We start from the raw sequence: 21,617 nt of genomic DNA, 5'->3' as shown, positions 1-21,617 counted from the left end.
TAACAATTGTAATAAGTGTTTAACTAATGTTCTGTGTGACCGGAGCTGCGATAGAAGTGTTTTGTCAGGATGAGTTGGCAGAAATTAGGAACAGATGTTATGGGTGGGGTTAGGAAAAGACTGTCGCAAGAGATGAGTCACAGAGGCATAATACAGGATGAAGCCTGGACTTGTCCGGACATGTTCAGAACCCAACGCCCTCTCCAGTGGGTGGGGGGATGAGATCATGTATTGAACAAGGGGGGCCGACAAAGCCCGAATGATGGATAAAAGGAGACATTTTGCAGGCAACACACTGGGATTTCGACACGGGTGCCGTCCAAGTGCACCGATGAGGAGATACGGACGATCGCAACTGATGTATTGAGGACTTCGTCTCTGTTCACGGAAAGAAGACCGCTGTTCGTGGACAATAAGATTTAAAGACGGAGGTTTCCTCTCCCCACTGCTCGATTCTTAACAACTGGACAACGGAGAAGACGCAGCAGCCCTAGAAAGACTTTGTACTGAGTTTTGAGGACTGTTGAACGGACTTCGCTGCGAGAGCAGGAGGACTGAGGGTCCGGCCGGACCTTCGCTCCTAACAACTCCAAAAGAACCTATTCATCGCACCATTGAACATCCAGCTCCAACCGAGCTTTCTCGGCATCTAAAACTAATGAGTGTAATCGAAGAAGAAAATTAACGTAACGAATCAAGTGTAGTAACTTTTTATGTGAGCTGTAGCTTTAACCCTTGCAAACTAACTAAAATATAACCTGCAATAAATATCTAATCTGCATTTAAAGTAAATTTCTCAAGTGCATTCATTTGCTCAGGCAGTAAAAAGTTCCTCGTGGCAGTAAAAAGTTAAAGCTAACAACTGAAGTATGTCTAACAACTGAGTTCTGAAAGGTTATCCTAGAGACCGAATCCACTTAACAACCCCTTACGGTTTTAGAAAGAAGTAATCCAAGCCGTTAAAACCTAACCTGGCATTTACCAAGAGCACGGATCCATAAGAGGGAAGCTGCCATAACCGACGCGACTGGTGGGACCGCCCGGGGCCAGGACTGGTCTCTCGGCCGAGCGCGCTCAGACCGGAGGAAGCAGGGTAGACGTCGGGAGTAACGGCAGTTAGCGGAGCCAGGCGAGTTCCCTCGCCAGAACACCAGCTCGACAATCTTTTAATAGAGAGCTGAGTCAGTAAGTAGCCCCGTATCGGGCCAGAAGTATCCCAGGATCTAACACTTGGCGCCCAACGTGGGGCTCGACGGAAAAGGAGTACGTTGAGTCCAAGAGAAGAACCCCGGCAGCCAAGAGAGGCTGTCGTTCGTGTACGAAAAGACCTGAGGTGAGGCGTTGGGGTAGAAAGTAAAGCTGCCCAAGCCTTGAAGACGCCCGATTGCGAGACATCCATGAATCGAAGCTGTGTGTGGTATTTACAAGCCAACACAGGAGAAGCCGCAGGCGACGGGGAGCATCGACCAGACTCGCCCGACCTGTAGAGGGACCAGAGCCTGATCCCATCCCTTCCTCAACGTGCGACGAGAGGCTTTGGGAGGAAGGCGACTCGAGACAACAAAGACAAAGACAAAGTCCAAGATGGAAGCACCGCCCGGCGGACCCGAAGACGACGGAGGCAGCCCGCAGACGGCGACGACTCAGCAGGACGTGCCAGCGACATCGACCTCGGACCAGGCAGCAGACGGCAGCGAGGACCAGGAGGGGGCGGCGCTGGAGCACGAGGAGCGACATCGGGAGAACCGACACCGGATCCAGGAGGCAGAAGCAACGTCCAACACCAGGTCATCCTGTACGGAAAAGGATGGGCCACATGGGACGTTTCTGTCCAACAACACCTACTCAACCTGCACAACGAAGAAGAAAAGGCAACGCTGGGAGAAAAAGTAGAGCGGTGCAAAGAGGAGGGGGGTTATCTTGCTCCCCTCACCCATGAGTCAGGAATGATGGTGGCAGTGGTAGGGTGTGAAGCACCCCCGAATACCAAGAAGAAAGTGGGAGAGTGGCTAAGCTGGTGGCTCGTGGTAATGAAGATCATTAAAGGAAAAATAGTCACCGTAATTAGCCCGTCAAAAGAATACGACTCAGTCGTGAAGATGCTGGCCGCAGAAATAGGAGCGGGGGCAGTAACTATAAAGCAGACAGTAAAAGCCACCTCCCGCAACAAAGAAAATAAAAAAGAGCAAGACGCAATAGCGGCATACATGGCCGAACAACCAGGTTATACTGAGGAGCCCAGCGAAGATCGGATCAGCACCAACGGGACCGAGGTCTCCGCGGACTCCCAGTCAGAGGAGTCCTCGGGGTCCGAAGGAGAGGACAACCAGGACAGCAGCGAGAACGGGGAAACCTCGGAGAGGGACGAAGTGAGGGAAGACTCAACGCTGAACAGGAGCGATGAGTACCAACTGCTCCCGCCTTCCATCGAAACCGGGACTCCCGCTGTAGTAAGAAAGGTCCTGAAGGAGTACAAGGACCCAGTGCCGGGGCGGTCCAAGAAAGCTCAGTCGAAGACAAAACACACTCGCTCCCCGAGCCCAGAAGATTATCTTCCAAAATTAAGAAAGATGCCCGAAGGTACCAAAAAATATGCGAACCAGACAGGGTTAACCGCATATAACCACTACGGAGAGCCGTGGGACATAGACAGCCATGGACTGGTTGTCTTAACCAACTCACATCTGAAGTCTCATATCTCCCGGTTCAGAAAGAGACTGGTAAGAGAGGCAGGCAAACTCTACCAAGAAGAACTTGAGGAGCGCTGCAAGGGATATAGAGAGAACCAGCCATCGGTAGTAGTTACAAGCGGCGGAACATCAAGCCATTTTGCGGTGCTACACGTACCGATCAAAAGATATGAGGATGGCGAAGATCAGGACACCTATCGGGACGACATAGAGGAGGCATTAGAAAAAGGTGTCACCCGAGCAAGCGAGATGTCCTTCAAAAGAGTTGTTATATGTAACGACGGGGCCAGGTCCGGCAACCTACCCTGGGAGGTAGCAGAAGAAGCGGCCATGAGGATTATGCGCCTCCTGATGAAAGCTCCCCACGGTTGGAGCAATATCCAGGAGTTGGTGATAGTCACCTCGGCGGCCCAATACCACGAGCGAAAAGAGAAAATACTGAGACCCCTCTACAAGACTGAGGGGCCAAACAACTGGAGGGCAGGACAGCCAAAATACGAGGACGAAGCCGCCCCAGCTGTGAAAGCAGTTCTGCCACGGCTCCCGTCATCAGCAGGATTAAAGAAAGAAGCGGCAGAACCAAGGGGCTACCAGGAATCAACACCCGGTCCTTCGAGACGAGAAGAGCGACGTCCACAAGTCAGCTCAAGCCAGGAGAAACCTCCAAAGAAAAAAGAAACTCCAATCACCTCTCCCCGGGAAGTAGCGGTGCAGACCGAAGTGGAAACCTCCGTGCCAAAAAGATCACAGCGTGGGATCACCAGCCCAGCAGGGTCCGTCGGCCTGCAGAGAATGCACTACGACGGAGGAGGAGAAGGGTCCGTCATAAGGTTCCTAAGTCTGGACGGGGGCAGGGCAAGTCCCAGAACTCCAACGAGAACACCAGAACCAACTCAGCCAGCCTCGCCGTCCGCAGAACCAGAGAGGGAGGGCGAGGGAGAAACCGCAGCTGAAAGTTCAGACGAAGAAGACACGGTGCAAAGCCTGACTTCAATCGAATACGAGGCTCCGGGAGGAATGACAGACCTGAAGCGGGGAAGCAGAAAAGGCAAGAAGAACGCCCTGCCCCTTCTTTCAGTGTACACGGCTTCGCAGAAACTCGCCAGAGACGAACAATACGGGCCCATGACCACCAAAGACGGAAGAAAAGCCTATGTTCCAGAGGTCAGTCAAACAGGTTATGATGTTCCAGAAATATGGAGGCACGACCTCGAGGGAATGAAAGGAACAATGGTCTACGCAACAAAAGGAGAATGGGCGAATTTTCTGATGACCCCGACCTACGGCTCCCTCGCAAAAGCCACGGACCTGACGGGAAACTTTCGCACAGGCTTTGTGGCAATCGTGTACGACGTCATGTTGCGACGCCTGAAGAAAGCAGCCTACAAGCTGGCAACGGAGGAAGAAAAGGCGCTGAGGCAAGACATCTCGGACAGCGAAGACGAACAGCCACCTCAAGGGCAGGGCCTCGCACGAAGCAGCTGCCTCACCACCGCTGAAGAAAATGACTGCATAACGAAGATGCAAGCTTCCACCCAGAGCTTTGGTGAGTTCAAAAAGATCAAGGCGATGGTGGCCAACCGAGACCCAAAATAATCAGTGCAAGAATATCTGACGCAGAAATGGCTTATGGTAAAAGCCAGCTCCACAAACGATGAGGCGAAAAGATTGTGGCTGGCCCATGTGACGGACAAACCGATGGGTCCCGAAGAAACCGCGGACCAGCACTACCGAAGATTAGTGCTGGAAGACTGCGAAGACGAGGAGTCACACATCGACAAGGCAAGAAAAAGCTTAGAAAAAGGGCAAACTCTCACCCAGGCGTGGTACGCCTTGCGACAGGCGATCCCGCCAGAAAGAAGTGTGCAAGCCCTTAGGAAGCTGACAAAGGGCCTAATGAATGACATCGATTTCGTGACCCTAAACATCAACAAAAGTACCACAGAACAAATCCAAGAAACAGTAAGAAAGTGGGATTTGAAGAAAAAGCACTTGGAAGACAAAAGAGAGAAAGGAAACCAACCGAAGCCGCCGGCTCCCAGGCCCTCGTATGACAACGCGAGGCCCACCGAGGGACCCGGCCCTTCACAGACACCAAAAAGGCAGACAGGAGGATTCCAGAGGGGTCCGCAAGGCTACCAAGGCTACCAGCGTGAGCCCGGATTCCAGAGGGGTCCTCAAGGCTACCAAGGGTACCAGCGAGAGCCAGGAGTCCAGAGGGGTCCGCAAGGCAACCAAAGGGAGCAGGGTGCTCAAAGGCAAGAAGGATTCCAGAGGCAGGGCGTTTACCACAGGACCCCGCCGGATCAACAACAGAAGGGGCCACGGCCCCCACCAGCCAACAAGAGCGGTTATCGCTCTTCCGAGGATTACAACAAGCTGACAACAGAGCAGAAACAGGCCCTTCGTGTCTCCCGCATGGAAGCTGGGAGCGAAGGGCAGAAAAAGTAATGGCTAAGCGGGCGCGGGTCACAGTGGATCATGCCTATTGGGTGGGGGACGACATATACACCAACGTGGATGGAATCCCCTATCAGGTAGATACTGGTGCCGAAGTGTCGATGACCCGCAAATGCCTTGAAACAAAAGGACACCTGACTGTTCAACTAGCCGACGGAACCATCAAAAAGATTCCGTTTGGCGTCTGGAAAGGAGTTGTATGGGCTCTAGGACCCTACAATTTAATGACGATAACAGACCTAAAAGAGCTGCATAGCAGCCCAGAAAATCGAACCCCAATACGACAGCGACTCAGAATCCTCGGGGCAAAACTAATCCAAATGGGATCGTTATCACAGGTGCAAGCTGGAACCGCCGAGGGATGGCAGGTGAGAAAGTTTCTTCAGCCGATACAAACCCTGGCACCCGCCTCATGGGAAGGTGAAAATGCTGCAGCTCTGGTTGACATGTCTCACAACGAGGAGACTGGGGAACCCTCGGCACCATCTATGTGCCCACTCGACGGTGACCCACAAGAAGCAGGTGGAACCCGGATTGCTGGCCCCAGGGGACCTTGGAGGGAGTTGGTGCAAAGGAACTGGCCATACAGCCCAGCACAGGCCGAGGTTACCTACCCGCCCCTTGCTTCCGTACAGATCCCGGCGGCCTTCAGGGTCTCCCGCGACCCTGATGCACCAGGGTACGCGGCCACCGCAGCAAACTTACCCGATTGCCGCTTAGAAATGGCAATGCGTGAGGGGTGGCTGGGGCCCTGGGAACTTACAACCTGGCGCCAGTTAATCGAAGACGTGTATTGTGATCCAGACGTGCCAATACGTGAGCTTGCCCCGGTGCCCACAGAGGCTGGTGCTCGAGGCACGAATCTCCGGTATACCATCACGGATCTGGACGCTTTCCACCACACCGGCGCCAGGACCAAGGAGAAGAGTAAGATTTTCACAGTCACCCCAGAGGGGTGGCGGAGAGACGGTGTTATGCAACTACCGGGCTCTTGGGCGGCCAGAGCGGCAACGCCTACATGGGAGGCCCGCACAATGCGCGTCATGGTGACGCTGAGGACCGTGATGGTCCCATTCGACGGTGTATACTCCGTTGGGGTGGAGCTGACCAGAGCGGATGAGGCGGTGCCTCCTCCAGACCCACGCGCAGATGCAAGGGGTTTAACCACTTGGGCACGGAAGTCATTCCGCAAACTGCAGCGGGGTGGAAAGACCCGCAGTAGCAGCGCTTAAGAAGCATAGTTGCTAGAAAAACGGAACTTGATTGTAGACATGTCGCTGCCAAACCAACCAAATAAAGAAGGGCGGAAACGAAAAAGAATCTCTCCGTCTCTCCGCGCACGATAAAGGCCATATCTGCAATTGCCAAATGAAAGAGTCTATTTAGACAGACCCCTAAGAGATTTTGCATACCGAAAAGGATTCTGTGGATCCGGCGCTTATTTCTGCAGCAATGGCGAATATAAGCGCTCCCTGGACCTGACTGTACCAGGGAAGGTGGATTTACAGACAACTTTTCGCACAGGATGGGATCTCCAGTATGACAGAGCCATGGTCCGGTGGACATCGCCATGGATGATGCAGCCGGTCCTCTGTTGTCCTGACCTGTCCCCCTGGATCCTGAATACCGCTTTCATCAACGTGAAAGGCACAACGCTGAAGTTGCGGTGGGGTCCTAACTATGCTGATTATTTGCAAGACGAATATGTTGATCTTTGGCTGGGTGAGAATATGATCTGGACCACCAGCCCGGTCATGCAGCGCCGCACAGCGTTCCACGTGAAAAACAGAGAGCGCTGTGTAATTGAGAACCAAGACATGCAGTTGCGTACGGTGAGTTACCACCTGCCGAGCCTAGGCCCACCGAACCCGGACCCGGGCCTGCGCATGAGGGATTTGCCTCCTACCAAATCGCGGAATTGGATGCACGCGCAGGTGAATCGCTCAGATTTGTGGGCTAAAGTGACGGAGCTCCAGATGGAGGACGGCCAGCCATTATACGCAGCTCTCGCTCAAGTCCGGAACCTTGCCAGCCCGGAGGACAGGGAGGCATACGAATGGCTTGGGTTAAGTGCTGACGCAGACGGAGATTGCATTGGACCCCTCCCACGCCCCTTCTCGTTGGTAGTCACCTATTACAAGTGGGTGTGGAGGGGGCTAGACTTCTGCATTGGCCGACACCCATCGGTACTATATCACCAGCTCCTGAAGGGCAAGATTGTTCAGTACGATCCTGACTCTCCCCCGAGCCTCAGCTCCGGCTGTACCGCTCCACCTCCGGACCCTGTGCTACCGGTCATCACACTGCAGAGTCGCGCACCATGGATCTCCCACTTCTACATGGGAGGGTTCAAGAATTTAGGCGCTCCTCAACCTTTACCCCCGTATCCTTAAAACGACAAGGCAAGCGACTGGACCAATCAAGTGAACGACCAAGGAATGGAAAACAACTATGGATATGCTTAATGGCTAAAGTAGTAGCAGTACTGACAGGACTAAGCATCGTCCTGGCTATACTGTACTACTATGGTAGTGTCCCTTGGGCCCTCGCTCATCTGGGAACAGAAAATCAATGACACGGGTGAAGAAACAGACTGGGCAGGTGAATTCCAGAGAGTAATAGAGAATTCGACATGGAGGATAGATGACGTATCTACGCTGGGAGCGGAGATGAAGATTACGATAATGATGAGAAAAGCAGAAGAAGAAAAAAGGGCACAGTGTAATTGGATCTACCCCGAAAACGGTGTCCCAGGCCGGTACTGTTCATGGGCATGTGTCTCATGGGCAGAGCAAGGGAACGAGGGATACTGGAAACCCGAGGTAACATATGCAGCGAGCCACCGCAATGATACGTGTTTGACGATTTTACCGGCAGACGGAATGTTCTGGGGACATTACAATCTCACCTGTGAGGCCACACCACCGCGACGTAAACCACGGCGGTTTAAAGTTAAAGTGAGGCCACTAGGTAACACCACTAACTACCAGCAGAACAACATCACCTGCCGAGCCGTCAATGTCACGCAGGAGGAAGTAGAGGAAGTACTACCTACGGCTCAAGAGGACAAAGAAGGGCAGTCGCCGCCGCCACGATTCAAGCCGAGTGACAGTCTTCGGAGAAATAGGAGCAGAAAATGGACGACGCATTGTAAAACAAACAAGCTCCCTCTCCTAGATAAGTGCTTCTGGAATGTGTTCTTTTATTGCGAAGGTCAGAATTACTTCGTAATAACTCCGGTTAACAAACCCCAGTATCAGGCTCATAAGAACATCTATCTACCCCTACCTAATGCCCAGCACGAGGAGTGGCTCAACAACACCGTGCCATGGATATGGATAACCCCGCTAAAGCATTTCAAAGGGGCCTTCACGCAGGGATACTCCAGAGCCAGCCACGGCCTTTTGGGACCAAGGACGACCGACATGTATGTACAAAAGCTGCCGAAACCCGAGGATTTAATGACAGCCCCAAGAGGGGATTTCCAAAAAATTGACACTTGTGTGACCGCCAAAATGTTCAACGCTCTGAATGGAACAGAGTATCTAGCCGACATCGCCTCCCCGAGATGCACACTTTGGCAAGAGTGGTACCGGGCTTGGGGAACGTGGCTATATGACTGCACAGGCCTGACAACAAATCAGACGATCAAAGGAACCCTGCAGGCATGGAAAGAGGCCCACACCAGGGACGACAGCTCAACCTGGTGGGGCCTACAGAAGGATGAAGTGTTAGAATGGGTGGTGCCATGTCTAACTCAAACCACAAACTACTGGGTAAAGTATCAGTACCTGGCCACAGTATACTCGAAAGAAAGAGACATCTGGCCTGGGGTTTGGAGCCGCCCAGAACCATATATAAGCCCGCGGCCCTGGAAGATGGAATGCAACCGAGGAAACACGACCTGCAACATCAGCCTGGCCGGGGGACATTGTGAGACTGTGCCAGGATGGAAAGACCATTGCCAGACACACTATGGAGCAGAATATGAAACCCACGTGCAAGAAGTAACCTGGGTGAAGGATAAAGACAAGAAATGGAGACGGTCAGGGCCTCTAACCAGCAGCTGTACCAACTTAATCCTGGGCCATCGCATGAAAGACAGAGTAAATGTGAACGGCCAAATCATTCCCCCAGTAACCGACCCTACAGTCTTTCTAGCTGAGGGCCACGCCTTCAGGAAAAGCCTCTGCGAGGGTAAAGAAGACAAAGGATTTGAATGGGTAGGGGCTAACCGCATCTATGGGAACGGAACATGCTACGAGCCAGAAGAACACTGGCTGAGTTGCGGGAGCGGCCGACGAGAACACGAGTGCAGTTGGATCGAACTAACAGGTGCCTCCATGGTCGGGACCGCAACCATCGTAGTGGAAGAATTGGAAGGGAAGATTGGAGAAGGATTCACGGTCATAAGGGGCTGGATGGGGAGTTTGTTCTCCTGGCTTTGGCCTTATTTGTTGATGATAGTTGGAATTGTGATCGTGGGCCTAATAATCTGTGCCGCCATTAAGGGCGGGGTAGCAGCCACTGTTGCCTCGTGCTTTAAGGGGAAGTTGAAGGACAACGGAGAAGTAAAGAAGAGACTCCTCCCACGGACAAGGGAGGAGTCCACCCACCTATAAAGGGTGAACCACTGGAGCGCCATAGCCATTGCAGACCCGGAACCTCAACCAAGAGCCTCATACTGAAATAAGAACGAATAATCCTAAAAAGCCAAGATGACCAACGCCACCAACACCACAACCACTGAACCTCCAGACATGACCACCTTCGGAGTGAGTATAACTGAAGCATTCCAGAACTACTCCGACGCAGCACGCATCTGCAAGCCAGTGATCCGATTAACCGAACTGGACTTTTGGGTCCTTGAGATCATATGGTTCTTCTACTGTTGCATGGGCAAATGGTCCATAGATCAGCCGCTAAGAATACTAGCCCTAGCTGTAGGGCAGGGATTCCCAAAGTGGGGTGCGCGCACCCCCAGGGGTGCGCGAGCTGCCTCTAGGGGGTGCGCGAGAGGAAAAGTGTAATGGCGGTCTGATGGTGTAATAATATTAAATATTTAAAAAAAATGTAATTTTAATTTAAAAACTGTCAGGTGGGACATCTGAAGCTATCAGTCGTAAAAGAGGAGAGGGACAGAGAGAGAGAGAGGAATCGGAGGCGAGGGGAACGGAGAGGTGCAGCACAGACAAATCGGGAGCACATCGGCCCATCGCGGAGTCAAGGTGAAAAAGAGGAAACGAGAGTGAGCATCAGACTGGGAAAAAAAAGAGGAAATATGTTGAAAAGTATCTGTGTCTGGGCTTCACTTGGATTGGCAACGCAGATTCCCCAAAGCCACAGTGCGTGGTGTGCAGTGAGGTTCTGGCTAACAGTCTGAAGCTCTTATTTACGTCACCACCTGAACACCAAGCATGCCAGTGCAAGTCAAAAGCCCCTTACATTGTTTATATCGAAATTGGAGGAGTTACAAAACAGCCAAAAACAACTGGAGTCTCATTCATGTGTTGGGTCTATAAATGACGCACTACGGGCTTCATATCTGGTCACAGAATAGCGAGAACGGGGCTACCGCACACAATCGCCGAAGACGTGAGCTTGCCAGCTGCCAGAGAGATGGTGGAATGTATGATTGGGGAGAAAGAAGCAAACAAGTTGGACATGATCCCGGTGTCCAACAACACTGTGTCGCGCCGCATCGATGCTTTGTCCGAAGACATCCTGGCTACATTAGTCGGTCATTAATTGTAAATTAAATGTGATAATCTGCCTCTGAGCCTGTGCGTGTGTCCTCGCATCCGTATTGCTCTTTAAAAGTGACGCCTTGTGTCACTGAAAGTTATTGAAACTTTGTTGCAGTGTTTCAGGGCGTTTTCACACCTTCAGTTCGTTTGCTTTGTTGCAGTTGCTCCTTTGTTCGGTTTGTGTTCACACTGCAACATTTAACAGCGGACTAAATCTTGTAAACAAATGCCACGCGCGAGCAAACTGTTCTCTCATTGGTCCGATTCTTATGCGGCTATGAAGGCTTAAAAGGCTCTGTTGCTTCTTTTTTTTTTTTTTTATTAAGGGGGGGGGGGTGCGCGAACCCAGTCGGGATGTAGAAGGGGGTGCACGGCCTAAAAAGTTTGGGAACCGCTGCTGTAGGGTGTCTGAAAACAGTGATTGAAAACATCTATCGAGGATCAATGTGGCTCACCCTGTCCTGGTTCGCTACTTACCTCCTGGGGAGAGTCCACATCGACTCCACTCGCTTCGGTCTAGTAAAGGCCGGAATGGTGATCATCTGGTTGGGAATCGACGTCGCTGCAGTTTTCTACAACCCCCTGAAGATGGTCTCGGCAATCGTCGAGGCCATGATGGCGTTTGCAGCCCTGGCGTATCTCGTGGTCATGACCATGGCTATAAAGGAAAGAGGAAGAGGGCGTTGGCTCCACAAGATAGGCGCCATTGCTCTTTGGGGCATAGGTTGGGGCATAACTGTCGCCATCTACTGGGCGGGTTCTGAATCATCGATCGGGATAGCAGCTTGGCTCATGATGTATGAGCCTCTGTTTCCAAGAAGGGATGGGCCTACAAGCCCAGGCCTAACACCTCCTCCAATGGTGTTGGCGTCTCCATGGCTGCATTCTCTGGCTGAAAGGCGCTCTACAAAGCGCTCCAATGCTGAGAGGGGGCCTTAAAAAAGAATGAAAATAAGACCACCCCCTGCTTGCTAAGCTTGGCTTGTAAAAAACGCGCTGAAAATGTAATAATTAATGAAGTCTTTGTGTTCAACATCATTCAGGAAGATGCCCGCTGTATCTGCTGTGGGATCCCCCCGGAGCAGATATGGCACCTGTGGGAGGTAACCCAGGCCCTATGGTGCACCCAGTGCTACCTGGGGCAATTCCCGATAGGAGCAGCCAGCGGCCTCTTCTGCAAGGGACGTACCCCTTATATACCTGCTATGAATGTGGTCGACTGTATGGAAGTAGAGATAAAGGCAAGAACCGTGTGGAGTTCCGCTGAGAGAACCTCACCAGGGGTCCTGCTCTACACTGATGGTATATACTGCCCAGTATATACAAAAATATGGGAGTACCCTGATGGCACCCGAGTGTCCACGACCCACCTCACCGATGGCCGCTTCGTCGTCATTGGACCACGCCTGCCCGCGGTGCTGTACCGCGTACCAACTCCAGAAGAAGATAACGACGCAGCAAGCAGCACGAGTGTGGAACACCGAGACATGGGCAGCCAGACGGAGACCGTAGGAATAATACCAAATCTGATGGGGATGTGGGGATACGACGAGGATTGCGGTGAGCTGGTGGAGGTTATCCCTGAAGGATTAGCGGTTTATCGCGGGACCGAAGACGAAGCATCAACCAGCCCAGTCCTTACCCCAGCTTCCCTCTCCCCAGACAGCATTCTGGACCAGAATGTGATAGCCCTAGTACTGAGCCTGGACGAGCAGCTGAAGGATGCCAAGGACAACGACGCCATCCTGGATTTCCCGCCACCAGGCCTGGAGGGGAGAAACAAGGATCGGAGCCATCATCACCGGAAGACGACGTTCTCATCATCACCGCCGAGGACGACGATGAGTTCCTAGAGGATTACTTGGGGCACAATGCGGCAGCCTGAGACCTCAAGAAGGGGGTGTCAAGAAGAATTGAGCCCACAGAGCTGCCTCGGTAACATGCTGGCACATTCAAGGGAGAGTCAGGATATAAAAGCACAAAGCATATACTCAGAATAAAGTGTAATTAAGAGATAAAGTGTATGAATTATATAACGAAATGTTTAATCAATATGTAACGAATGTTTAATGCATAGAGTGATTTAACAATTGTAATAAGTGTTTAACTAATGTTCTGTGTGACCGGAGCTGCGATAGAAGTGTTTTGTCAGGATGAGTTGGCAGAAATTAGGAACAGATGTTATGGGTGGGGTTAGGAAAAGAGTGTCGCAAGAGATGAGTCATAGAGGCATAATACAGGATGAAGCCTGGACTTGTCCGGACATGTTCAGAACCCAACGCCCTCTCCAGTGGGTGGGGGGATGAGATCATGTATTGAACAAGGGGGGCCGACAAAGCCCGAATGATGGATAAAAGGAGACATTTGCAGGCAACACACTGGGATTTCGACACGGGTGCCGTCCAAGTGCACCGATGAGGAGATACGGACGATGACAACTGGTGTATTGAGGACTTCGTCTCTGTTCACGGAAAGAAGACCGCTGTTCGTGGACAATAAGATTTAAAGACGGAGGTTTCCTCTCCCCACTGCTCGATTCTTAACAACTGGACAACGGAGAAGACGCAGCAGCCCTAGAAAGACTTTGTACTGAGTTTTGAGGACTGTTGAACGGACTTCGCTGCGAGAGCAGGAGGACTGAGGGTCCGGCCGGACCTTCGCTCCTAACAACTCCAAAATAACCTATTCATCGCACCATTGAACATCCAGCTCCAACCGAGCCTTCTCTGCATCTAAAACTAATGAGTGTAATCGAAGAAGAAAATTAACGTAACGAATCAAGTGTAGTAACGTTTTATGTGAGCTGTAGCTTTAACCCTTGCAAACTAACTAAAATATAACCTGCAATAAATATCTAATCTGCATTTAAAGTAAATTTCTCAAGTGCATTCATTTGCTCAGGCAGTAAAAAGTTCCTCGTGGCAGTAAAAAGTTAAAGCTAACAACTGAAGTATGTCTAACAACTGAGTTCTGAAAGGTTATCCTAGAGACCGAATCCACTTAACAACCCCTTACGGTTTTAGAAAGGAGTAATCCTAGCCGTTAAAACCTAACCTGGCATTTACCAAGAGCACGGATCCATAAGAGGGAAGCTGCCATAACCGACGCGACTGGTGGGAGCGCCCGGGGCCAGGACTGGTCTCTCGGCCGAGCGCGCTCAGACCGGAGGAAGCAGGGTAGACGTCGGGAGTAACGGCAGTTAGCAGAGCCAGGCGAGTTCCCTCGCCAGAACACCAGCTCGACAATCTTTTAATAGAGAGCTGAGTCAGTAAGTAGCCCCGTATCGGGCCAGAAGTATCCCAGGATCTAACAGCGTGTTTGTTCTCGTAATGACGATTCACATTGTAATCCTTCAACACTGCGACTTGTTCTCCACAAACGAAGCACACGGCTTTACCTTTGACTTCAGTAAAGAAATACTTAAAGTCCATGCTTTGTTAAAAACTCTACACTCTGTGTCAGTCTCTTTATTTAACAGGCTGACATTGTTGAGGGCTAACTCACATCCCCGTAAGCTCAGTGCCAACACATTGCAGTGACCCTGCTGCTCACATACCTTCACTAACATACGTACATTGAGAAGAAAAACAACAACAAAAGTCGCCTTCAAAATAAAAGCAATGCAGCTCTATTCTGTGCATGATGTACACTTATTTACGTTTTATTCCTAATTTCCCAATGACCTCGCGCGGGCCGTACAATGCCCAGGTCTGCCCTAATGCCTCCGATGGACTCACCTGTATCCGTCGATGAAACTGCCGTTGATGTAGTCAGAGCCCTCCACCCCTCTGATTGGCTGCAGGCAGACGCGGGTGGACTCGAAAGGCATGATGTTCACCAGCCGGTTCTTGAACTTGTTGCACGGCAGGTTGGCACTGATGAATCTTGCTTTAGAGTTGGCCAGTTTCTGCGGACACAGAAAGGAGGACAGGTATGTCTCCACCGTCCACTTCTGCTCTCTTAAAGAGCTAATACAACCGGTGTTGGTGGAATGTGGTGTGTTAGCAAGGTTGCTGACGAACCCTAATGTATTCCTCTGCACCCAGAGGGCAGGTGTCAATTTGAGAAGTCCTTGCGAAAGAAATTTGCAGTGAGTTGAGGATCAGAACCTAATTATGCTCTGTCTGGATTTACAGCCATCCTGCTTGCTCCAACAAGTAGCATAATTTGGGTTGTGGCTTGCCCCAACCCAAAACCCAAAACACGCAAGTTGTGTGATTGGAGTGCCACTTCAAAAGGACTGTAAAAGCTGCACAATGCACAAAACAAATCAAAAAGCCAGAAGGCACCACACACCTTGAACTCCAGTTCCATGGCGGTGACGGTCTCTCCGGGAGGGATCTGGGTGAGCTTTTGGATGTGGGCGTACAGGTTTCGGGCGGGGACTTCTGTGTTGCCACACGCTGCCGCTTCCAGCAGGGCCTCGTGGATGAATATGTACTGGTCCTCAGTCTGCACCATGTAGTTCCTCTGAGCCCGCATGCATGTCACATGACCGTAAATGTCCACCGACTTCTCGTGTTGCATCCTCTCCAGCATGGCTTCGATCACGATGAAGCAGCCTGTGCGGCCCACACCGGCACTGACGGAGTAAGAAGAGAGAGCACGGGGTTTACTGTTTCGCATGTAATTATTGTTGCCTTGGTAACAACTACTCTGTCTGGAGCCCAAATGAATGACATATCGTCAAACACTTACACTTCCTACAGTAAAAAATAAAGTGACTACGTTAACATTGCATCCAACACTAAAATGAGATGAAAACCATGAACAAAGCATTTAAGCAGTCACATTTTCAAAGGGAAAACAAAAGAATAACTTTCTGAGTTTACAGTTATTGGACCTATTGTACTGGCTCGTTCCTCACATCGTCGTTAACAACCTCGTTGGCTGCTTCTTACAGCCTCCTGCTGTGCAGTATAGAGATGTAAAGCACTGTTCCAATGACATATGGCTCCATGCCTTACTGCTTTCATTTACATTACATGAGTCATTTACAGACGCTTTTATCCAAAGCGACTTACAATTCAGAGTCGATCACATTTCTACACCGTAGGCTCAACTACGGGAGACATTTTTGGAAAAAAAAATGTAACGAAATAAATTTGGTTAAGTGTCTTGCTCAAGGACACATCGACATGCACCTAGCAGAGACGGAGCCAGGGATTGAACCGCCAACCCTCTGATTGAAAGACGGCCCTGCTATCCACTTAGCCACAGTCACCCCACAATGTGACACCTCCTACATTAATACAAACAATGTGATTGTTTCAAACCACCGTTAATAAACGTAATGTCAACCATTGTATCTAGTGATGGCATTCTGGCTTCAAATATCTCATTTCATGTAATGTCTGCTGAGTCTACACATGTTTTACTCTTGCCTCCTCTTTACATGTGCATGTGGCCTCCATTCATCCATTCATCCATTCACCTCCATGGTACATTTGAAATAATCTATGAACCCTTGGATTTGTGTTCCGGGCAGGATTATGCACATGTTCATGAGTTTCTGAACATTCAAAACATCTCCCATATACAGTATATTGCTTTGTTCTGAGATTTTGAGAATAAATTTGAAATATTTTGAGAAAACAACGTTGTATTATTACAAACATGAAGTTGAAATTGAATGAGAATAAAGTCATAATATGAGAAGAAAATCCACTTTATGTATAGTCTGCTGTGTCTGAAAGACACATTCTTACAAATGAGGTGAAAATGTGCTTTGTGTACGGTACAATCTAAACCCACCTTCCACGATGCAGGACTAGAACAGTCTTCGAGGTGTCACTGGTGTCCCTACTGCCCACTGTTTAAAAATCAACGTAGACTCACTCTGTGCTTATATTTTGTTACATTTAGCAACACTTATAAATAAAATGATTGTGACAAAGAAAAACTTTTATCAGACAGATGTTGTGTAGTGAGTCAGTGTATTGCCTCAGCCCTTCATGTACTGTGCTAGATTGTAACATCACACTGACCTCACTACACAGAGGAAGTGGTGTGAGGGTCTAAACAGGCAGCACTCTGATACTTCTTTGATGTGTTTGGTGTAAAGCTTCACAGACCAGCTGGGTTGGTAATCATGGATGTGCTGTGCACAATGTACAAACAATTTCAAGGATTTCTGGGTAGTTCTCTGTGACAATTACCTACTTACCTACTATCAATGATATGAAAGAGTTTCAGCAAAGTATGAGCATTTCAAAAAAATAGTGGGTAAAGTATGTCGTCTCTTTACTATTTTATTCAACAGTCACTTTTCGTTGGTTACACATTAGAACGGTTGTTTTCGTATTTTCATTAGGACAAGTTGTGGAGGGTACCCCGTCGGTCGAGGTTCCAAGAGAGCTGAGTCGATAGAAGACGGATTTGAAACACCACAGACCACTGATTGGTTTGAGAGAATCGTCACAACCCTGGAACATTCTGCACAAACCCTCCATTTTAAATAGCCAAGCTACAGTCAATACCTACCGCAATTTTTGTATTTACTCAACCCGTATGTTTTGTAAAATGGTAACTCACATAACTACCGTACACTGCATCGTACACTAAGTACACTCCGCCATACACCACTAAGCTATTGTGTGTCCCTACTGAAGCCAAATGACCCGTCCCTCGAGCGCAGACTGGCCAATCACAGAATAGCATTGGTCAGCACCAACCAGAGTCCCACAACTATCCGGCTTTGCTCCATAGTCCCTCATGCAATCTTTTCAGATTTTCTTCATTTTTATTTCGAGCTAGTCATGATTTTTCCACAGGTGAACTACAGAGTACCCACCATAACGGTGCCTGCAATTCATGGTGTTGCACTTAGTTGCACACAGGATAATTACGAATCCAGACTACCTTCACACCTCAACACACCTGACCAATCATTGCGTAACGTGGGCATGCTTGTTGGTTTGTCTGTTTCAGAAAGCTACACTCATCGTTGGAGGCCATTGGCATGGGGATTTCAGACTATGTCAGATGATCCAACACACTTTGTTGGAAGCATACTGAGGCCTTTGCGTTGCTATAAGAGGTAGCTTACCTGCAGTGGACCACCATGGGTCCAGCATCTGGAGGATTACAGGCCTTGACTCTGCGTAGAAAGGCCAGTGTTGGGGTTGGATACTCAGGCACTCCATGGTCAGGCCAGGCCATGAACTGGAACTGTCGGACCTCTCTCTTCTCACTTGAGCCATTCTGTTGGAGCACAGATACAGTCATCAACCCGAGAGCCCTCACCCGCCAGGTCATCCCATGATGTAGTTACAAAAAACTCTATTTCATAATCGTCTTTTTGTAGAAGATATGAATGTTATACGGTTTCCAAAACATGAGGTTTTGGCTTTCAGAATCTGTAACCCAATTGTATGTTGTCCAAATTTATTACGAAGTATTTTGATAATAATTCGTACAGATATAAACTTTGTAAATGTAACAACAAGTTTTGATCAAAGGATCCGGGATCATTTTCTCATCAGTCTACAATAGAGTGCTGCAGGACTGAGTTCTAAATCCCAGGTCATGAGTCAGCAATTTAGCACTTCCGGTTACCTCGTCTAGATGTCATTTGGTGTTTTTAATAGGTTTTGGTTCGAGATTAAGAGTTCAAGAGATTTTAAGTATTTCACCAGTTTTCTGCAGCAATGATAAAGCACCAGAGAGTCACTGAGATCGTCTGGGAGAGAAGGTCTCCTCCAGGCTCACACTTTAATTCTAAGCGACGGCCCAATCAGCCACCAGATGGCAAAAGAAAGCCTGATAATCAATCTTGCATATTCATATGAATCTTATGACACCTGTTTCAGCTGTGGGCTTTTTCATTCTCCATTTTGTATTTGGAGCTCTTCGTTCACATATGAATATTGATCAATATTCATTGTGTTACTATTTCAATGTTTTTGGGAGATTTACGTTATTTGCAACATATCTATCCCGAAATAAATAGAGTTTTGAAGTAAAAGTCCTAGTAAGCAGCCAACATATCAACAGTAAACATGGCCAGAATACTGAGACCGGCTGAGTATGTCATCATAAATTGTATCATAAATGTTGAACTTTAGTGTTTATTTAAATAAAAGGTACAGTCCCACTGGTAGTAAAGAGTAGGAAAAGACATTCATCGATATTCAAATCTAAATTATATTCATGATATCTTTTTTTCTCCATTTTCTTTGGAATGATAATATAGTTTAGTTAGGATTCAAATTCCTTAGCTTCTAATCTTTTCAAAGGAGATCAGATACATCCATCACACTTCTGTCTATCCTCCTCTGCTGCTCTCCCTCAGGTCTCTCCCTCTTTTCTCCTGTTAAAGGGTTATTTGGGGAGTTCTTCCTGTTCTCATGTGAGGGTCCTGGGACTGAGGATGTCGCATGTGTACAGATTGTAAAGCCCTCTGAGGCAGAGTTGTGATTTTGGGCTTACAAAATGAATTGAATTAAATTTAAATGAAATGAATTGAATAGAATGAATTGAATTAAATGTTTGATGGTGGAGGAGCTATTCCTGATTCATTTTGGGTATTATTTGGTGTTATTTTAGGCATTTTTTCCAAGGGGACTGGTCTTTAGAGGTATCACACCCTATGTCGTTTATAAAAAATGTGATTCAACAAACCAAAAATACCATGATTTGATAATGTTCCATCAACTGTCATTAACATAAATGCATCGCAGTAACTAATTGATAAACCACAAAACAGACTTTGTACATCACAAATGCATCTGAGCAGCACTCAAAAGCATGAATACAACTTAGGAACGGGTCCTTGATGAATGAGTATGCCGGTACAGCACTAATCATCAAATGTAGAGAAAAGGCATTGTAACTTCTATTCACAGCTCGCAGGGAGCCAGAGGTTTTACGTTTTCTTTATTCGAGCACCAAGACAAAACCTTCTTCTTCAAGTTTTCTTCTTCGACTCTTGATGGCTTTGTGTCATTGACATGACAGAATATCTATGGCAACATCTGCATGTAGCGTGAAAGAGAGAGATAGAGACTTAAAGATGTTATGACAGCGAGGAAGAAGGCTCTTTTTGTTCTCTCGCAGGCTGAATCACTGATTAATGTATTTGGCCATTTCAGCTCGGGAATCCACTGATACATTATCATTACTGGATATTGGACAGCAAATTTCACCGCCTATTCCATAATATCCAACAGCCTCTTCTGCTCCAGTCGCACAGCGAGGGGGACATGTTATAGAATGATGGGATCTGAGACTCAACTTAAAATTGGCTGTTTTATGATATTTCCTTGTTGATGAAACAGATTTTGTGTGCATGCTTCAAATGTGCTGCTGCAGCTTTTACCTGAATCTGACTGCATTCAATTCAGACTTGTGTTGAAAGTTTTTCGAGGGTTAGGGTTAGTATACAGTATGGGATCTCACCTTATAGAGGGCGAATGTGCGTACGCTGTACGTAGCCAGCTCCACAGTGTCCAGCATGGTCACCTGGATCATCCCATATGTCTCTGTGCCTCGACTGGGCCAATACTGGTCACATTTCACCTGCACACAGACACAAACCAAAGTGTTTTAATTCTCAAACAATAGTGGTATGTGTAAGTCATAGGGACAGAAAGAGGAGAACAGAACTGAGTGGTGAGAATGATTGTTATATTTGGTTACAGTTCTGGCTTGGTGATGTTGGTCAGATCTCCTCACCATCAATCTGTCCATAAATCCATTCCACACATTGGTACAGGGTGGAATATGTTGACAACTACTTGTCAGATTGACATGAATAACTGTTGACATTCATGATCCCCAAAAAGGAACAACTTTTTAGCATTTCGATATTACTTCAGGTGAATTTATAGACTATGAAATTGAACACTAAAATTAGTATATTTTGTATTCTTTTTCCAAATGGCTGCTGTCCTAGCTATGCAATACAATAATTTCAACACAAACTGCCTACATCTGATACAAGTAAATGGGTGTAGAAAGCAGGTAGACAATGGGACCATGACCGACTGGCTGTGTAGCCAGTGAAGAGCCGTTCCTGTCAGTGCCCTTCGGTGTCTGGTACCCTTTAGCGTCACACCGTACTTTCAACTAAGTCCAATGTAAACCTACATGCATCATTATCAGATGCTCAGAGCACATGAGGTCGTACAAAACGATAGTCCGCTGCGGCTGGGTGGGGGTGTTGGTGCATGGGTCAAACAAACACAAGATTTCCACCCACGCTGTTTTTGTCCCTTGAGAAATGAAACGTCAAGTTGACATTTTGGTCGTGTTCAGACTTCCACCTCAAATAAAAAAACGTTATTGGCATATCTAGATTGTATCGAGATTGCAATGTAAAGCAGCTACCTAAACCTAACAAAGTGTTTTTTGCCTGTGAAGACGGTTCCACTGGTCCAGTCTAGCAGATGGCAGCAACGTGACAAAAAGGTTAATAGCACTTGGTATGTAAACTTAAGGACATTTACCAGACATCACACAGCTCCCTGGAGATAATGAATGCTTCATATAGCATATATTTGCAGGTAGGGCTCAGAGGTACAGCGGGTTGTCCGCTAATTGGAAGAATCGGCAGTTCAATGTGTGTGAACGTTGAAATGTAGTGTACAGCACTAAAATACTAAAAAGGCACTATAGAAATGCAAGTCCATTCATCAACCTTTTACCATTTCTCCACAACAAATAGAAACAGATTTCAAAGTGTAAATTCTGTGGAGTTCCACTTTAAGTAAGTAGTCAG

At 48.3% G+C, this 21,617-nt stretch overlaps 1 protein-coding gene across 1 annotated transcript in view; it reads right to left on the bottom strand.

Moving 5' to 3' along the window:
• ptprfa (protein tyrosine phosphatase receptor type Fa) overlaps positions 1-21,617 on the bottom strand; it is a 343,585-nt gene that overhangs the window by 62,868 nt on the left and 259,100 nt on the right. The window contains exons 23-26 of the mRNA XM_079267305.1: positions 20,297-20,416; positions 17,946-18,100; positions 15,194-15,479; positions 14,635-14,804 (exon numbers count right to left, since the gene is read on the bottom strand). Coding sequence (XP_079123431.1) covers positions 14,635-14,804; positions 15,194-15,479; positions 17,946-18,100; positions 20,297-20,416 — 731 coding nt within the window. The remainder of the gene's footprint in view (positions 1-14,634; positions 14,805-15,193; positions 15,480-17,945; positions 18,101-20,296; positions 20,417-21,617) is intronic.

The sequence above is a fragment of the Melanostigma gelatinosum genome, assembly GCF_949748355.1.
Source record: "Melanostigma gelatinosum genome assembly, chromosome: 4".
Classification (NCBI taxonomy): domain Eukaryota; kingdom Metazoa; phylum Chordata; class Actinopteri; order Perciformes; family Zoarcidae; genus Melanostigma; species Melanostigma gelatinosum.
This window is presented reverse-complemented; position numbering and strand designations above follow the sequence as displayed.